Source organism: Physeter macrocephalus, chromosome 21 (assembly GCF_002837175.3).
Source record: "Physeter macrocephalus isolate SW-GA chromosome 21, ASM283717v5, whole genome shotgun sequence".
In the NCBI taxonomy this organism is placed as follows: domain Eukaryota; kingdom Metazoa; phylum Chordata; class Mammalia; order Artiodactyla; family Physeteridae; genus Physeter; species Physeter macrocephalus.
The window spans coordinates 21,540,470-21,561,220 of NC_041234.1; the positions used below are offsets into that span (position 1 = coordinate 21,540,470).

At 39.2% G+C, this 20,751-nt stretch overlaps 1 protein-coding gene across 5 annotated transcripts in view; it reads right to left on the minus strand.

The window, feature by feature from the left end:
• The window catches only part of RPGR (retinitis pigmentosa GTPase regulator), a 92,780-nt gene extending 75,761 nt beyond the window's left edge, over positions 1-17,019 (minus strand). For all 5 annotated transcript variants that reach the window (XM_055081856.1, XM_028482789.1, XM_028482786.1 and 2 more), the window contains exons 1-8: positions 16,833-17,019; positions 14,832-14,957; positions 14,298-14,390; positions 12,858-12,920; positions 10,283-10,441; positions 9,473-9,622; positions 5,753-5,911; positions 1,094-1,249 (exon numbers count right to left, since the gene is read on the minus strand). In XM_055081856.1, coding sequence (XP_054937831.1) covers positions 1,094-1,249; positions 5,753-5,911; positions 9,473-9,622; positions 10,283-10,441; positions 12,858-12,920; positions 14,298-14,390; positions 14,832-14,957; positions 16,833-16,860 — 934 coding nt within the window. In that variant the 5' untranslated portion in view covers positions 16,861-17,019. The remainder of the gene's footprint in view (positions 1-1,093; positions 1,250-5,752; positions 5,912-9,472; positions 9,623-10,282; positions 10,442-12,857; positions 12,921-14,297; positions 14,391-14,831; positions 14,958-16,832) is intronic.
• Positions 17,020-20,751: the final 3,732 nt, after the last annotated feature.

The window sequence follows — 20,751 nt, forward strand, 5'->3', positions numbered from 1 at the left end:
TTCTAGATTTTTTGATGATGGCCATTCTGACCGGTGTGAGATGGTATCTCATTGTAGTTTTTTTTGTTGTTGTTGTTTGTTTGTTTTTTTTTTTTTTGTGGGATGCGGGCCTCCCTCTGTTGCGGCCTCTCCTGTTGCGGAGCACAGGCTCCGGACGCGCAGGCTCAGCGGCCATGGCTCACGGGCCCATTTACATGTACCTGTCCTGTTTTCCCAGCTCCACTTATTGAAGAGGCTGTCTTTTCTCCACTGTATATTCTTGCCTCCTTTATCAAAGATACGGTGACCATATGTGCGTGGGTTTATCTCTGGGCTTTCTAACCTGTTCCATTGATTTATATTTCTATTTTTGTGCCAGTACCATACTGTCTTGATTACTGTAGCTTTGTAGTATAGTCTGAAGTCAGGGAGCCTGATTCCTCCAGCTCCATATTAATTATCTATTGGTGAGTCAGTCATTTTAGGGAAGTACCTTTATTGTGTCCTACATTGGCAGCAGCTAGTTTCTGAGGTTGAGAAGCAGACCCACAGCACCATCTCCCCGGATAGAGGAGAAACTACAGAGCAGAAGAGCTAGAGGACCCAGTATTCCTTTAATTAACAGTCTTTGGGGTACCTTTCTGTCTACCACTGTGGAGAACGCCTCCCAGTGGCAGAAGCATCATAAGAATTTACTCAACCTGAATGTAGCTGTCAGACTGAAGAGGGAGAATATTTTAAAATAAGTTCTTTCTTAAGAGACTTTTCCCTTTGGCCTAAGCAGAGTTCAGAGCCTTCAAATTGATACAATATCAAAAAGATTCCAGCTTTTTACTTTTTATACTTCTGCCAAAGTATAATGCTATGGTCTTACCTCTGATAGCATTGACACATTTTGAGGCTCTAAACCTTTGGATCATTTACACTGATTTTAAATTAAACTAAAATATGAAAAAGGAGTTTACAACTTTACACGTTGGCATATTAAAGAATTCCATTTTCTCAGTTATTATTTCCTTTGCTTAAGTTAGATACATTCATTCCATATAGTATTTATTTTGTAATAAAATATACCCAGTTCCATAAGTATATTAACAGAAATTCTGATCTGTACCTGTTATCAAAGCTGTGTGGTTTTCTCCACAGCAAACATAACTTATTTTCTGATCCTTAATATTCTCAATGGCTTTGGGTTCTGCAATTTCAAGAATAAAAGTGCCAAGACCCAGTTGACCAAACTGTCCCAGCCCAAAGCTGTACACGGCATTCTCTGAAAGGGGAGGGGCAAACAGAAGAAAAGGATTTCAGAGGTACAGGCACTGTCACCATTATATCTAGAAAAACGGTGATATTCCACCTTTTATAATGAGGGTTAAGGGCCTCTCAAAGAAATACTCATATAACACCACCTAATACTTACGCATACATTCCTCAGTGATAAAAAAAGAGAAAAATGACAAGGTACACAATTGTAACAATAATGGCATGGGCCTGATTTTATCTTTTACATATAACCATAGAAGGAATTTCTAAAGACACAAAAGTCAGTGAACTACTACCTGAAAAGTCCCTATAATTACCACTCAGTTTGTTAAAAAGCATCAATTGTCATTAAGCGAATTCCTTTCACTGCCCTAAATAAACGAATAGTGTTTCCCACAGAAAAAGTCCTTACTTATTAACAGTAGTTTAATGGAATAACCTATTTTAGAAAACAATTTCAGAGGAGAATTAGCATGAGAATGAAAACTTACATCAGACATGCTAGATTTATTCACAGGTAAAGCTCATTTACTAGGAAATGCAATAATAATCAAAGGAGGGGAAAAGCCTTTCCTCTATATTAAATTTTTTAAAAAATTTTATTGAAGTATAGTTGATTGACAATGTTGTGTTATTTTCTTCTGTACAGCAAAGTGACTCAGTTATACATATATATATTCTTTTTCATATTCTTTTCCATTATGGTTTGTCACAGGATATTGAATATAGTTAGTTCCCTGTGCTATACAGTAGGACCTTGTTGTTTATCCATACTATATTAATATTTTTGAAGTGATTCCAAAGGAACTCCAATAACAGTAAATATTAGCTCACATAGTCTTGAGAAATGGAAAAGCACAAAAATAGGATAAATGAGTGGTGATGAAAGCGTCCTTTAGACACACGACTCTCCCTGGCCCCTGCCTTAGGAGGCACAGCAGGAGCAAGAGCTTTGGATTCAGGTAGAAGCCCAAACCTTCATTATTACTAGCTGTGGTAAGGAGACAAGCTACTTAAATTCCCTAATGCTATAATCCCTATCTAATAGAGCTGCTGCGACGATTAAATGAGAAAACATGCAGGAAGATTTTAAAACACAGTGGGACGTTCAGTTGTAAAAGGACATTTTTCTAAAAAGTAATTATCTAATCAACTCAACCTTATTCTGACAATAGAGGATACTGAAGAACATATAACTACTGTCATATAGTTTTACATTTTTTCTGTCTAATGTTTACTTCATGAATAAGACATATAGATATTACTTCTTAAAGAAAATATGGTACACCTAGGATATGAAGCCACACTGAGGCATTGGCAAACAGATCTTTTAGTGTAAAAAATACTATCTCTTAGTTTAATTAATAATCACACAGCATATCTCCAGTTCTGAATGTTCAGCTTAATAGGAGGATGTTGGGTAAATTAAAATAACTGTCTATCTCTAGCTGGCCAACAGTTACTCCAAGTTTCTTGGGCTGTCTGATATTAGCCTGGGCAATGAGGCCATTCAGGCAGCATGAATCATGTTACAAAAGTTTTGTTCCTTATCCTGTTAGGTTCCCTTTCATGTGTTTGGATGATTAATGATGACAATAGTTTCTATTATTTTTAAATGACCTAAGACTCTTACCTAAGGATGCTATATACAAAAACCAATATAATTTTTAGTCGTATCACCTTTGTAACAACAATGTAATTCAATGTTAATAAATAATACTGTATTAGGAAAACAGATTTTATTAGTTGGCTTCAGATAAATATTACTCTAATTTCACAGAATACATTTCATTTCACAACTAGTTACTTGTGTAGCCCTGTAGAGATCTTAAATTTCTCTGAAAATAATCTGGAGAAGTTAAGTTCTTATCTTCCTTGGGGCCCAGACTTCATTGTGGACCTAATCTAATAACCAGGCCTTTCTTGTCTTCTGATAACTGCTGTGGATGACATACAAGATTACATCAATTACTTGGCCTCACTTAGTTTGTCCCAGTTCCAGTCAGATACTTTCTTAAAAGCAATCCATCGTTTTCCTGACTATTGCTCCAACCAGTAGTTGTATTGTCTAACCTATCACAGTCACATCTAAATATCATGTTTTAAATAAATTTATCGACAATGAACTAATTTAAATTATCTTTAAAGTATTTTAATGAATGATACCTAAATAGATTTTAAGATCAGAGTTACAGACACAAGAGAAAACAAAGCTGGAGATGGCCCCCAAAGAATCATCGAATCCAAGCCCTTTCCTTTAATGAAGGGAACAATTTAGAACAGACGGTTAGCTATTCTTTGCTTTAAGGTCTTGCAAAGTATTCTGTAACTCTTAGGTATTTAACTTAGTACTTAGTCAAACTGATGATCAATACACTCTTCAGGTCCATTTCATCATCAATTAGGACTTAATATTTAATATTTCTGTCCACACTGCTGCAGAACACAGGTTTCTCACCAGGACTGGCTCATAATAAAGCTTTCAAAGGTCCATGGAGAAATCTAAAAAATAGGCAAGCAGTGAATTTTCCATACAGATAATTGTTTACAATTTAAGGGGCTGTCTTTTATTATAAAATTAAGAGCTTTTAAATTTTTGTTTCGAAAATGGCCCTTATTTTATGATATAATGGTAAAAACAGATTGCATTTTTCTTGCAACATCCATACTTAGCCAAATGCAAATTGGAAGGTGGCAACCATCTCTAGGTCCTCATATTCTGTTTACAAAATTAAAAACTTAAAATATAAAAACTTTACTGGTCTGTGAGATCCCAAAGTCTGCAAAACTCTGAAGAAAACAATCAATTTCTGGTGACATGGTTTTTAACTTCAAAACGAAGTCCACAGAAAGCTAAACGAGTATAATACTGCAAGAAAATATCATAAGGTACATTTTTAAAGCATAATTAAAAGAATCATGGATTATCTTGGTGAAAATATTTTATATGAAAATATTTTATAATGTATGGTTGAATGACATTATTATTATATAATCAACATTTGTGTCCTTCGGAATAACCTTCAATCACCTAATAAATTAGTTCTTTCTACAATCTTTGTATAAACTGGAGAAAATACATAACACATGAAGAATAAGTTACATTTCTGCCTATAGAATAAATTTTCAGATAATTTATAAAGATTAATTTTGAAGTTTAATTCCTAAGATAAATCTTTTAGAAATTATATGAAAATTCACTTTATCAGCAGAAGTTTAAAAAAAACCTTAAACCTCAGAATTATTTCCAAATTTAGAGTTGAGGCCTGGAAAAAAATTATTTCTCACTTCGAAAAGATTCCATCTGGAAATTGTAATTCTGGGAAACCATAGCTTTATACGCATGACTGGGACTAGAATAGGAAGTCAAGGAAAAGTGATGTAAGAGAGGAAAATCTAAAGATAAAATATTGCTTAATCACCTTGCAACATTTAAGCATTATCATCTGAGAACTGGATATTACTTAAAATTTGTCAAGAACGCTTCTAGCTTTGGGTCACTGAAGATTAAGTGGTGACTTCAGAAACTGTTTATTTCTTTTTGACCAAAATATATCATAATCATTCACTACCTAACTGCATTACCTCTATACTACTCATCTAAAATAAATCTAATGCTGAACAAATTTGGGAGCATCAATTTAGTAAGCATATTAACAAGTAGTAAATCTATTTTAATTATACTGACTAGAATCCTGAGAAGTCACATGTCATACCAAATACAAAATTCAGAAGCCAAAAGTGACATTACTATTAAAGTTCTAACTTTTTAAAATTATCTGTAATTTAAAATCTTAACACTTTTTAATGAATTACTATAACAGAACATAAAAATCACAAAGAAATCACCAAGTTAAACATTGTGAATATCAAAAAGAATTATCAATGACAAGTAGAAAACAGTATTAACAGGGAGCTTCTCCAAAATAAGGTATTTCAGAACAAATAATGTCAATTTTAAATAAATATGGAATACATATATATGAGGAAAACAATTTGTTCTTGAAAATGAGCTAAAAAACGTTATTTGCTGCCATTAAATGTGTTAAGATCATGAAAATGTCAATTATGTTAGCAAAAATAATTCAACAAGATTCATTTTTTTCTACTTAAAAATTTCTTCCACAGGCCAGAAATGTTGATTAACTATAGGAACAAAAGGTGGGGATCTTAATGGAAAAAGATGCAAAGCCAACTTACATGAAGTATCTAAAACAGTCAAACTCATGGAAGTAGAGACTTGAATGGTGGTTGCCTGGGGCTGGGGTAGGGGGAGAGGGGAGCTGCTAACGAATGGGTATAAGGTTTCAGCTATGCAAAGGTGAAAGTTCTAGAGACCTGCCATACAACATTGTGCCTATAGATAACAATACTGTATTGTAAACTCAAAAATCTGTTAAGAGGATGGATCAGATGTTAAGTGTTCCTACCACAATAAAAATAAATGAATGCAAAAAAAGCTTTTTTCATTAGCTACCAAAGAAAGCAGGGAATGGAGCCGCACACTTACCTGTGAGCGCAACTGTGTGCCCTCCACCACAAGCTACTTGGATCACCTTCTGAGGAATTCCAGGCACCAGCTGGGGCACTCTGTGATTCACCAGCAGCTTTTCGGGAAGACCTAACTTCCCACACTCAGGTTCTCCAAAGGTGTACAGTTCTCCCTCCGCTATTGAAGGAAAAGGACAGTGAGAGATGATGACACAGACATGAACAAATACTGGTCTTTTTGGTACATGTTCTCACGTTTGATTAAAAAATGTAGAAAATCTCAACTTAATAAATTTGACCTTTCTTGAGATATTTTTACTGAATGGTAAGGAGATAAAGGTAGATTTTCCCTTCCCCTTGATTATTCTAATCCAAAATCTTCCTGAAGAATTCACGACCAGCACTACTAGTAACAACTAGAAAATTAATTTACCTGTTTCACAATACATAGAAAAGATGATCTTACTTCTACCTACTTTCAATAAAGCAAAATGACTCGACATTAAACCCCCATAAGGACATGGATTTTGTCTTGCTCACTACGGTACTGCAAGAACTTAGCAGTGTGTCTAGTACATTAAACATTTAATGAATACTTGGTGAATAAATAATTGCTTTTAATGAAACTTATTGTAGAAAACCCATTTATGTGTGAAGTAAATATGGTGAGTGAGACTAAAGATAGCAGATTTTACTCAGTTAGATGGCACTTTTTCCAGAAAGATTCTCTTACTAAGGAACTCATGACATTTAATCACTGCCTTGTCCATACCAATACTATTGATTTGCTTTTGTTATCACACTTCCCACACTATACTATGAGTCTCTTGAAAGCAGGAACTTTTTTTATTCATTTCTACGAACTGAACTGAGTTCTATAAAACAGGAACTTAAAAACTGTTGTAAATACATAATCTAATCCAAAGATTATGACACAGAACGTATCACCACTGATATGAGGAAAGAGGTAACACAGCACCTCTTGTATTATTTGCATGTCTCCAAGAGAAGCATGACTGACTGACTGACTGACTGACTGTTGACCAACCCCTGGGAATGTGGCCCTTGGGAGTGTTCTTTATGTTGGTGATTGATGTTTTTGTTAAGTACACCTGGAGAAATGAATTATGCCAGCTTAGCAAGAAGCTAAGAGAGGGTTGCTTTGCACAAACTTCAACAATGATGATGTACACCTGGTTTCACTGTTGAGGGACCCAAGTTGCAGTTGCCATGACTAGTTGCTAGCCGGATGTGCCTACATGACACCAGCCACCCACACAAAAGCCTCAGACCCTGAGAATAGAGTAGGCTTCCCTGAGCAGAGACATTACACACACATCCCTGTAGTTCACTGCCAAAGAGAAAACATGTCCTGTGCGGCCTTGGAATAGGAAGGACTAGGAAGCGCATACTGGACCTCTCTGGAGGGTACAGATCTTTCCTGCTGCTTTTGCTTGGTATCCTTTGCTGTAATAAATCTAAGCCACGAGTATAACCAGCTATTGAAGCTTGAGAGCCCTTCTAGCAAATCAGAACTTAGGGAAGTTGTATGACATCTAATACACATGGTATGTGCCACTTAAAATTTGGTCAAATACTGCAAGCACAGTTATACTCATTTTCTAGATTGATCTGTACAAAAAATGAAGTTTTCTGAACCACAGTTTTCTCTGAAGTATTCGGCAAACACTGGCACAGAAGCGCTCAGTAAGTTGGCACGCTCCCCCTTCTCCCATGCTTCTTGCCTCTCATATGAAAGGAGTTACTAAGTCCAGATAAGTCTCTTTCTACGACTGTCTATAAGTTCCTGCTGCTCCTCATACCTTAAGTGGGTGAGCTGTATGGTACGTGACCTATACATCAATAAAGCGTTTTTTTTAAAAAGGCATAAAAACAGAAAACAAAACAAAAAAGTTCAACATAATGCCTATTGGTGAAAACGAATAATTCCACTTGTTTCCCTACTGGCTAAAGCAGTAGTAAATAAAAATTGATTCTGGGAGTTTTATTAAGGCCTAAATATAAGACAATGCTTTTGATTATTTGTTCTTGCATGTGTGTTTTTTTCCCTGTTTTTTTGTTTCATAAACAAAGTGAGTACAGACTATACCAACCCCAGGAGTTGCAAATAAGTTGGTATGTGGTATTGCCCCAAGGAACACAGTCAATTTATCATTCATTCACTCACCTCCTCATTCAACAATATTTATTTATTTTTATTTTTTTATTTTTTTGCGGTACGCGGGCCTGTCACTGTTGTGGCCTCTCCCGTTGCGAAGCACAGGCTCCGGACGCGCAGGCCCAGCGGCCATGGCTCACGGGCCCAGCTGCTCCGTGGCATGTGGGATCTTCCCAGACCGGGGCACGAACCCGTGTCCCCTGCATCGGCAGGCAGACTCTCAACCGCTGCGCCACCAGGGAAGCCCAACAACATTTATTGATTGAATAAATATTGTTTCTTCAAGACACAAACTGACCCAGTAGTGAACAAACCCAGCCAAGTCAGAGTTTGCCTTTCCTTGGTACCAAGTTGCTACCAATTCATTGGTAAACCTGGAGGGCACCGGGATAGGTCAATAAGCACTTTCTAAACCTGAATCTGAGGTGCACAGAATAGGAAGCAAATGTATAAAACAAATATTTAGAGAGATATCTAAGAGGGTCCATAGAACTATTTCTGCTGGGTGTTTTGACTGTTAGCAAAACCATAAATAAGATGGAAAACCATGATCATACTTCTGGTATTACTACCAGTGTAGATGTAGGCTATAACAGGTAGAGTCCAACATTTAAAATATTTTAACTAAGGTAGAGAAGGTTGCCAGTGAGCCCAGGAGAAACGGGGGATCCTGAGAAAAGTCCCAACAAAGCAAAGCATATCCCATACTGAACTCCCTTCCTTTTTCATCTAATCTTCAGCCCTATTCCTACAATGAAAATCTATGACTCATGTACTGAAACAATAAGAGCAAATTATCAGGACAAGAATAGAGTAGGTCAAAGTATAGAGCCAAGTAGATCCAGAGAAAAGAGGCTCACAGGTCTTGTTCTTAATGCCAAAGAGTCTAAGAGGTTTGAGAGCCAAAATTTAGAAGGGTTTCTTATGCATAAATTTTGTTTTTCTAAGAGACCTAACATTCATTAAAAAAAGTTAAGGGACTTCCCTGGTTGTGCAGTGGTTAAGAATCTGCCTGCCAATGCAGGGGACATGGGTTCGAGCCCTGGTCCGGGAAGATCCCACATGCCACGGAGCAGCTAAGCCCGTGCACCACAACTACTGAGCCTGTGCTCTAGAGCCCGCGAGCCACAACTACTGAGCGTGCAGGCCACAGCTACTGAAGCCCGCGTCCCTAGAGCCCGTGCTCCACAACAAGAGAAGCCACCGCAATGAGAAGCCTGCGCACCACATCAAAGTGTAGCTCCTGCTCACCACAACTAAAGAAAGCCCATGCGCATATGAAGACCCAACACAGACAAAAATTAAAAATTAATTAAAAAAATAAATTAAATAGTACCATCGATATTAAAAAAAAAGTTAACACGTCAGATAGTTTGAAATTATAAACACTCATTATTGAAATGAAGAAATACTGTGACCTAAAACAGACCAAAATTATTTCATTACATGAAGTACCATGGCAATATTTCTACAGAAATGTAGAATGTTATGACATTTTATTATTTAGTAATAACTTAGAAATGGGAGATAACATGAGAAATCCAAACTGTTCTGTCTTACTTGTTACAAAAGCTGAATGGTAATATCCACAAGAGATCCAGGAGATAGGTTTTCCAATGGTCACTTGATGAGGGACACATATACTAGCTATATTTTGTAAACCAATTTGTCCCTCAGAATTGTCACCCCACATGAAAAGCTTTCCATCCTCTATAAAGAAAACACAAAGACGAAAAAAGGTTTTAAGAGGTAGCAGGGATGGCAAGTTATTATACTTCCAACAGAGCATTTATTTTTTAATTTAGAAAAATTATGTATCTTGAAAGAAAAGTACTACTAAGACATTTATACCATGTAGCTACTTAGTACAATTTCTTTTTTTTTTAAATTTTTTTTGGCTGCCTTTGGTCTTCGTTGCTGTGTGCAGGCTTTCTCTAACACTGCATGTTACACAGCTCTCCAGACTGGAACGAAGCAGCACACCAGCAGCTTCTTCAGTGAGACACGTTTATCTCGGCTCCAAATTTTAAAGAAATTTCTCATATGGGCTTTTTTCTAGGATGTTTCTGACAGCAACTTCGTTAAAGCCGAAATATAACTTTCAGAACACACAATGATGTTTAAGAATATCTAAAGGAACAGATTGATAACACAGCTTCAAATTTATTTAACAATTACCTTCTAAATGTATGTAAGCATAAAGTTGTAGTATATATGTCATGATTTTAAGTTCTATTTTAAACGTCTTCTGAAAACACATGGTCAATGAAAGAAAACTAAACAGCATTGCTGTCTTCAGTTTACTGACTTGGTATATTCTGGTCTGAAAAAAAGGGATGTGTCCCAGTTTAAAGTGGAAAAAAGTCTTACCAGTCAGCGCAGCTGAAGTGTTAAACCCAGCAGAGAGTTGCTTAATCTTATGCTGGGATGTAAAAAAACTAATTAGATGAAAAGTGTTTCTCTCTTCAGTATCACCAAGTCCCAGCTGTCCTTCAGTATTTCCTCCAGCAGCATATACTTTGCCTCCTTCTGCACATAGAAAAGAAAACATCAGTATACCATAGTCACCATCTTTATGAGGCAGACCAGTGTATATCAGACAGTTCCTCTATTACCAGTGAAGAAAGCTGAAAGCTGGCATTATCCTACAATTTGGTGAACAACTTCATTTCGGTGTCAAAAATACAGCAAAACAAGTAAGGCTTCACGTTTTTGTGAGATTTTATAAATCATTCTAGAGTTTAAGTAGCAACTGAAATGCACAGAATGTGTGGAATGTATTTTCTTGCTAATGCAGAACTATTAATTCAGAGCGAAATTAGATTATAATCCAAATCAAACTATTTTAAAAGAGATGTGGTTCATTAATTTTACCTTCCATACCCATTAAAGCTAAGCTATAATAGGTAACAAATAAGTAAAATGAGGCGAATACAAGAAGAATATAATTAGAAATGTGAAAATTCTATGTTGTGTAATTATTTTAATTTTCTAGCTAAATAGAAAGCCAGTGTAGCATTGTGTTTAGGAGAGAGGACACCAGAACCAGACTTCCTGGGCGCAAATTCTGGCTTGCCACTTATCAGTTGTGTAACTTTGGGCAAGCTATCCTTAACCTCTCAGTGTCTCATTTTCCTCATCTGTAAAATGGGATAATAATAGTGCCTACTCCATAGAGGTGTTATGAAGATTAAATGAGTTAACATTTATAAAATTCTTAGAATGGCACTTGGCACACGGTAAGCACTATATAAATGTTAACAATTTTCTTAATCACATTAAGAAGTATATCATTCCTAGATAATAAACATTGCCAGTAAGCTCTAAAGTAATGACACATAAAGATATACTTATTGGGACTTCCCTGGTGTTGCAGTGGTTAAGAATCCATCGGCCAATGCAGGGGACAGGGGTTCGAGCCCTGGTCCGGGAAGATCCCACATGCTGTGGAGCAACTAAGCCCGTGCGTCACAACACTGAGCCCGCGCTCTAAAGCCCACAAGCCACAACTGCTGAGCCCGAGAACCACAATTACTGAGACCGCGTACCACAACTACTGAAGCCCACATGCCTAGAGCCCATGCTCCGCAACAAGAGAAGCCACCGCAATGAGAAGCCCGCGCACTGCAAGAAAGAGTAGCCCGCGCTCGCTGCAACTAGAGAAAGCCTGCGCACGGCAACAAAGACCCAACCAGCCAAAAATAAATAAATAAATTTATTTTTAAAAAGATATACTTATTAAAATTAGTTATATCTGTCATAAAAATGCACATGGAATTAAAGCCTCACTAAATTACAGGGGAAACTTAGGACAAAATCATTCTGAATCAGTAAAAATTTTAAACTAGATATTATTTTAGAAAAAATGAAACCTAATTGAGGAAATAAGACTAGGTTTCAAATGGAAGATACTACAAGGCCACATGGAATTGAACCACACAATTTAACACATATGGAACAAACCAGAGTTGGTGGTATGCTGAAGCAGTTCAGAGAATGACAGAAGGAAAAAGTTGAATAGTCACAAAAAGCTCCATGGATGAGGTAAGACTTATACTGGATCTTAAGAGACAAGAATCTGAGTAAGAGAAAGAGAAAAGACATTTCAGCAAAAGAAAAGTATGAGTGAGGGCAGAGAGGTGAGGCAGGGGCCGAAGCAGTGAGAACAGCCTGAAGACAGAAGAAGCTGTGTTTGTGGGAAAGGAAGTAGGAAAGACTGCTCGGTGGTCAGGGCCTGGATGTCTAATTGTTCCAGCAGGACTGTTGAAGACTACCTTTTCTCCACTGAACTGCCTTGGCACCTCTGTCAAATATTACTTGGGCATAAACATGTGGGTCTATTTCTGGATTCTATTCTGTTCCATTAATCTGTGTCTGTCTTCTCACTACTAGCACACTGTCTTGGTCACTGTAGCTTTACAGCAGGTCTTGAAATCAGGTAGTGCTAGTCCTCCAATTTTGGTCTTTTCAAAATTGTTTTGGCTATTCTAGGTCCTTTGCTTTTCCATATAAACTTTAGAACCACCTTGTGAATTTCTACACACACACACACACACACACACACACACACACACCCCGTTTGGATTTTGATTGGAATTGTGCTAACTCATATCAATAGCCTTTTGGGGAGGGCTTCCACTCACCCTCAGAAAAGAAGAGGGAAGAGCAAGATCAGGAGTAAGCGGCCCCTGAGGTGTGCACACAGGTAAGGAGACGCTGTCTCTTGACATAATCCAAGAAAAGAAGCTTTTTCTTCAGTCACTTAACATTTATCTGCATATTTTCATAGGCAAACAAGTGTACTAACCATTTACATTTTAAAAAAATCCTAATCTTACTGTTGCCAAGTTACCATTTCTATTAATTTTACAAAGTCACAAATGTTACTGGAGTGAGACCTCAGTCCTCAGATTGGGCAGGAAGTCATACAGATTGAATACTATACCTGTTGAAACTAGGGTGTGGTTCCTTCCACAGGCAGCAAATTTCACTTTTTCCAGTTTTAAAGCTAAAAATATAAAAATATGACAAGATATTTTATGATTATGGAAATGACAAATAATCCAGGTCAAATGATAACCAAGTGGTAGAACAGATTTAAACCCAGGCTTGTCTGACTCCAAAGTCAATGTTCATAACTAATAAATCAAAAGTTTTTGCAAGGAGTTCTGCATCATAATAACCAATGGTGCTTTGAAAAAAAATACAAATAGCTCAGCCCCACCCCTGGAGAATATGAGTCAGTAGGTTTGAGGTAAAGCCTAGGCATCTATATATTATTTAAAACTCCACAAGTAATTAACATGTACTGAGATCCACTCCATTGTTTTGCTGCCTCTTCACCAACCTGATCTATTGTTAAACTTCTTCATTCATTCATTTACATATTAAAAACATTTACAGAACATCTCCTAAGCGCTTAGCATAGGGGCTGCAAAGATCACTAAGACAGAGTCCCTGGTCTCAAGGATCTCATAGTCTAGACAATCCTGTTAGCTTGATTAGATATTTGAGAGTAAGGATCATAGGCACTGTAAATAAACCCAAGGGTTTAGTAGACTGTGCTCAGTAAATACTTTTTGACCGAGTGGAATACTTTAACAGGTCCACAACAGTATCTATAAATAGCATGCATATGATAAATTACACTGAAATTCTGAGCTGAAATTAAAAATTTGGCTACAAAGATAAAGAATCCTGCTCTTGTCATATCCCAAGGAATCTCCATCACCATTCAAGTATAGCTGATGTTCACAGGTTATAACCAAACAGAAGCTTTTGCACATAATGGTGAGAAAGCTTTGTAAAGATGTAATATGTCTCATATTTTCTGGGACAATCCTGATTTGAAATATTTTGTCCTGTTGTTCTTGTAAGAACACTAGTACTAATCAACTCCTAGTTCTAATATTTTCTTCAGCACAGCTGCTAACTATACACAGCAGGGTAAACACTTTACTGTTGGTTTTTATAAAATCAACAGAACCATGATGTCCACAACTCAAACAAATGAGACAGAGCTCGAAATCCTAACATATCATATTGTTTGTTCTCTGTATATACAGTAACAGTAATATTTAAGTTGGTTTACAAACAGGCCAAAAAAAAAAAAGGATGTTCAAGTGCAATACTGTAGAATCATTACTTCCTTTGTGGTCCCTGGGTTTAAAATCAATATGATTTTTAGACCCTAACATATAAAACTAGTTCTGAATATCACATGAAAAATAAAGTTAAATGCCAAAAATATTCAAGTAAATCTCAGAAAATAAAAAGCTAAAGACTTTATTATTTATAATATGATATTAAAGAATTACACAATCAATATAAAAGTACTTTATATACTTTAAGTATTTAAAGTGATATAGAAGAAAAGACCCCAAACCTTTGACACACGTTGGCTTGTTAACAGTCGATTTTGATCCTAATCCTAACTGACCCCAGTTGTTACTGCCAAACATGAAAAGCTTATTATTTCCTGGTGGGAAGGAAAAAGAAATAATAAATCGAAGCGTTTGCAACATAATGTGAGATGAAGTCATCACAAAGCAATAAAAATGCTGTACTTAAACACTGTCATTGCTTTTCTGTGTTGAAACAGGCTCCCTCGCCCATCTACCTACAGCCATATTCTGTTAGGTGTAAAGAGTTTCTAAGATTATACAGTAATAATTTTTTGATTATATAGATAAATTCAAATAGATTTATTCTAAGAAAGTAATATGTATAGAAAATCACACTTAAATGTACTAAGGGAACTTAGAAGTCACTCTTGATAAATCAATTTGTCAAGAATTATCTGGCAAAGTAAAAAAACATCCACTTTCTGTATATCTTCAACATGTTTCAAACACAGCACATCTATAATATTTAGGATTCTCTAAGTATTACTATCTTCATTTAAGATTTTAACACTAACCTGTAATAACAGCAGTATGTTCATCTCCACATGAAAGATATACAGGTATATCATTTTTAAACCAGAATTTGCTGGGAATATTTTCAGCAAATTTAGTTTTCCCAAACGTAAACACAGCACCCGAATCTGCAAATATATGAGAGTTTGGATTTCACAACTTTTATTATGTTGCCTGTTAACTAAAATATTTTTCCAGTAATTTATTTATACAGATCCCTTGTTTCCCGACAGCTTGGCTTCCGCTCCAGCACTGTCTATGCCCTCCTTCTTTCATCTTAACTCAGTTTTATTCCTCAGACTTCATTCTAGTTTTATTTATGAAATCTAATAAATTAATTATGTATTATTCATTTACTGGTGTAAAGTAAGAAATACACTGTCACAATGACTAAGAGTCCTGCTGTCACGAGGTGGACCATCTACTCCCTGGAATGAGCTGATACACTCAATGCCCCACTTACGCTGGTGAACACCTCATGGTCTAGCCCCTGACTGCGGGCTTTTCTCCCCACACAGAAACAGGACAGTATTGAGTTTCATCATTAACATCGTGAGGACGCAGGATGTTGAGATTTTTACATTCTTAAATTAAGTCATTAAATGCTACCTGATGGGAGGAGTATTCACAAACTATTTTAGTCCAGTACCATTTTGGAGAGAGACCAAAAACTCCTACCAGATCCCAGTAACTATGTAAACACACACACACACACACACACACACACACCCCTCCAAATAGGAGGCCAGACACACACACACACACACACACACACACACACACACACACACACCTCCAAATAGGAGGACACACACACACACACACACACACACACACACACACACACACACTCCAAATAGGAGGCCAGATCCAGCTTTTGAGGAAATCTCAAGAAGGATGATCACACATTAAGAAACTAAATGGGTACCAGGAAGAAAGACATAGCAAACACAAGTATTAATAATAAATATTAATGCTCAAGAGACTAGCCACTGTGGAAAACCTTCTGAGAACAATTGTGAGGTGTGTCAGTTCAAACTGATAATTGACATTTAGGAGGCCAGGCTCTCGAACAGGCTGAGTTTTTATAGAATGAATAATTTTAACAGTTTTGTCCTGCTCTGGCTTCCCAGGAAGACTTCCCCGTTACCTTCACCCCAAGCCAGGGTTTGGTGGATCTGCTCCGGCCCCCTGGCAAATACTGTCAAACGATACTGTCATTTTGTTTAGTTTCTTGTATCTCTCACTAAGCTGTGAATTTGAGGCAGGAATTTAACCATGTTTGAGCCCAAGAGCATGGCAGAAACGCAATACATATTTCAGTGAATACATGACTCTGCTCTAATCCAGTGTTTTTTCAAACTGTTGGTCGTGACCCATTGGTGGGTCAGAAAATCAACTTAGTGGGTCACAATGACCATTTCTAAGGGAATGTATTATAGAAAAGATCTGAGCGCATCTACAGCAAGTATTGTTTCATGAAACTTCTATTTCTGTTATACAATACGTACGCGGTACCGGGTCACAATGCCAAAGGTTATTTCTGGAGCTCAGAGGAAAAGTCTTAAAAAACCACTCGCTAACTGCTCCCTCCTTTCCCCAAGTCGTTTCCCCCATTCTCTTTTACCCCACTCCCCCTGGTTACTCACTCTTTACTGCGTTCAATACACAACCGGGTTCTGAGGACCTCGAAGGAAGTATTTTGGGAAGCTCATAGGGAGGTAAAAACTTCCCCTGCCTTCGAGAAACTCATCGAAAACTTATTTTAAAAGAATCAGAAGACGAAAGACCAGCACCCCCTTCCCCGTAGTCCCCCCTTCCGTCCCTCCCCTTCTTTCCTCTCCCCTCAGTCTCCCACGGGGGCGCGGCCAGAGCTCCGACCAAAGTCAGGCGGCCGCGGCCCGGGCCTGTCCCACGACGGGGCCGGCCCGGAGGCGGGGCCTGGCCGCCCGCCCGCGGGCCTTCCCTCCCGGCCCGCCGCCACCGCCGCGGGTGTCACTCACCGGGCACCATCTCCTCGGGTTCCCCCATGCCGAAGGGCGCTTACGGAGAGCCTGCGCCTGGGCCGGAAGGGGTTGGAGAAGACTCGGTGGGGCCTAAAGCAGAGCCTCGTCCCCGAAGTGTGCCCTGGAACCCCCCTGGGTCCCCATAGCGACCCTCCCAGAATCGGCGACTCCCGCGTTCCCGGAAGTCAACAAACAGCCGCTAGGGGCAACGGAGGCGGAGCGTTTCACAGCGAGGCGGAGCGTTCCAGCGCGAGGCGGAGCGGGCGCCTGCGGGAGGGGAGCGGAGGGCGGGCGGCCGGCGCAGCGCAGGCGCAGACGCAGACGCAGACGCAGACGGCAGTTGCGGTAGAGGTCGCGCGCCCTCTGGTGGCCCGGAGAGGAGGGGTAGCCACGCCGCGCGGTAATGTACCCGGAGTGTACGTGCTTACGTTGGTGGAGACCCACGCCCCACAGGTCCCGCGTCCGGATAGTGACGAAAGTCACAAATATCACATCCCCTCTCAAGCTACGTGACACAGGCAAACGTCAACACACAACTGTGTTAATACTAGTAACAGTGACAGTGTGTAACTAAATGAGATAGGCACTCTGCTAAACATCCTAAGTCCTATTTGTATCCCCATCATCCAACCCCAAACCTGGCGTATACTAGATGCCCATGAAATACGTATTAGATGAATGAGTCCTGCTACAGCCCTGCAAGGTGGTTAATGTTAGCCCCGTTTATGGATGTGAAGATTATACAGTGGGAGAACCGGGGTCCAGTTTAGCCAGTCCTGCCGGTAATCTGAACACCCCTCAGACCCCCGCCCCTCCTTCCACAGAAAGAGAAGGCTGAGGTGTGCAATCTGCTACGGACAGAACTTGCACAAAGAGATTCACCAACACCAGAACATCACTGTTCTAGAATTCAGCCAGAGATGTTACATTTTTCTAGTTTCTTATGTGAAGGAAAAATATTGCCTGCCATATTAACAAACAAAGGATGGCCATTAAGCCATCATGCATCACCAGCCCCCGCAGTCACCGATAGTGAGTCCTGAGGGAACTCAGAATGGAGACAAAGGGGACGCCAGCTGCCAAGCTCTCAGCCACTGCAGCCACCCCCAAAGGTGCACCCCGAGGGGACTCAGGATGGGAAAGAAAAGGCCCCTAAATAGCTGGCCCTAGGTAGCTAAGGTGCAAATCAAAGGAATGATTTCAATGAGCCCAGATTCTTGCATCTTCCCATACACAGAAAAGAGCTAAATTCAGTAACTTGAGATGTCTACTTAATCTTTTGATTTTCATTGCAAAACTCCTATATATCGTGGCTCCTCCCGTATCTCTTCAGAGCCTCCCTCAGAGCTACCTGAGAGGTTGTCTTCTGGGTTTAAGTCCTCAGTTTTGTCCGCCTAATAAAACAGAATTCTCAACTTTTAGGTTGTGCTTTATTTATTTATTTATTTTTTCAGTTGACACTTAGTTTCCCGTGCATCAACACTTGGCCGTCATAAAACAAAGAGGCAAAATGTCATCTTCCAGGATGAGTAGATATATGTACACGTGGTAGTTGTGGGCATGGGCTCTAAAATCAGACAAAGCTAGATTCAGGGATCCCTGAATTCCTGTGTGTACTAGAGTGTGTACTGACTTCCTCAGGGTATTTGCATTCAAATTAGGAGGGGAGATTAAACCATCCAATAATATACAAATAATCGTTTACTTACAAAGCAAGTGAGGGTTACTAAGAAAGTGTTTTAACAAGGAGCATAGACCTGATGTGAGAGGTTAAGAAAAGCTTATCTGAAGAAAGGATATTAAATCTAAGAACTGAGGAGACAGAAGCTAGAAGATGTGAGAGGGCTCTGAGCAAAGAGTAAATCACCTGCAACGGCACATAAGGAGCTTGGCTCTTTCCAGGCGCTCAAAGAGGTGACACTGGCTCATGGCAAAGTGGCAGGATCTTGGGCCGGTTACAAATCTGAGATTTTATCCTGAGGACAATGGGAAGCCACTGAGGGTTTTTAAGCAGTAGATTGATGGGAACAGTTATGTGTATTCCTGCAATTATTCTGCATGACTGCTTTGTGGAAAAGAGTTTGGAGCAGGGAGGAGGGTTCAGAGTCTATTGCAGAAATTCAGACAAGCGTCACGCTGGCTTTAGATACAGTGCATTGGCGCCCGAGAGGAGCAGACAGATTTGAAAATATTTGGGGAGGGAGAATCAACAGGAAGTGGTGTCTGACTATTGACTCCTACTCCTATCCGTATTGTATGGATAGTAGTTGCAGAGTGGGGAATGCAGGGCAGGAGCTCTTGGAGCAACAGCAAAAGAAGGGGCCCTAAATTATTTTGGAGAGGATTTGATATTCTTTTTAAAAGCATCATAATAGTCACTGTGGGAAAATCGGAATTTAAAAGACTTACTTTAGTTATGATATGCTTTAGTTTGTTTTTTATTTCAAAATATAGTTAAGCACATTTTCCTGCTTTGCACTCCCAGAGGGATTAATGCAACTCTATTCCCAGGTTCCAAAATAAGCAAATAGGCGGACGGTGGCCCTGTCTACTGAGACGAGGAACGCAGAGGAAGGAGCAGGAGGGGTTGAAGTTAAGTAAGTAGAGGGGAGAGAACTTGAGAGTCCAGCCTTGCCCACACTAAGACATCAAAGTGGAGGCACAGAACTGAGCAGGAAATTGGTGAGCAGAAACTCCAGGTGGAGGAATCCATTTGGAGGATGGCTGGGTGTACATAGCGATAGCAGCTTTGGCAAAGACTGCTAGGTGAAAGACGGCAAAGTGACTATAGGATGAGAAGAAAAGAGAGGCTAGAATGAGTTGTGATGAAGGCTAAAATTTAATCACCCAGGAACAGATGATGCAGCTGAAAAGGAGACAGTGACCAGAGGGGAAAAGCCTATAGCATGACGTTTCAACAGGACGGTGTGGGCAATCTTGTCAAGTGATGCTGAGAAATGAAGTAAGGTGAAAACTGTTCACTGAATTTAGCAATACAGAGATCATCAATGGTGTTGAAAATAGCTGTTTGGTAGGTTGATAGAGGAAGAACCGTATGGTATGGATGGTAGTTGCAGAGTGGGGAATGCTGAGGGAAAGAAGTGAGGGTGAACACTTTAGAGACAGGAGATAGAGGTGGGACAGGACAGAGGGAGAGAGCAGTTGGAGGAGGAAGGGAGGCGGATGGAAGGCCTTCACAAAGGCTGGAGAGACTTGGGAATGCTGAGGGGCAAACTGAATAGAAGAGGAGAAAACAGATTCAGGAGAGTGAAGGAATAATCACTAACGTAAGGGAGGAAGAGATGGCAGCCAGATCCCATGTGGAGGGACTGGCCTTAGCAAGAAGGGACACTACTTCCAGCATAACAAGAGGAAAGGAAGAAAGCGTCGTTTCACAATATACTACTGCCATATATATATATATATATATATATATATATACATCTACATCTACATAGAGACAATAATCTACTTATTATTGATATATACGATATAGCTATCTATCATATATGTCATGTAATATAGGATAATACTATCGTCTATCTCAGTAGGTTGTTGTGAGATACTAGGTATGTACAGGGAAGAGCCAAATCGGACTCCATGTTGGATCTGTTTCTTTTACTTTAACCTTTGCTTTCCACTGCTTTTGTTCACTAAAAGGATACTGTCCCTACATAATGACCTGCCTTGGGGAACCCTGCCCCTCTGCCTGAATGTTAAACCAAAGTGCCTTTGTTCAGGGAAACATCTGGACCCTGCTCCACCTGTAGATGGCTGCAAGAAAGAAGAAATTAACACATCTCCTCCCCGAGGCTGGCGATTCCAGGGGATATTTGCAAAACTCATGGCCTTCTTCCTCATCTCATCCCCCTCTCTGTGCTATAAAAGAAACTGACATCCAAACCCCGATAAGATG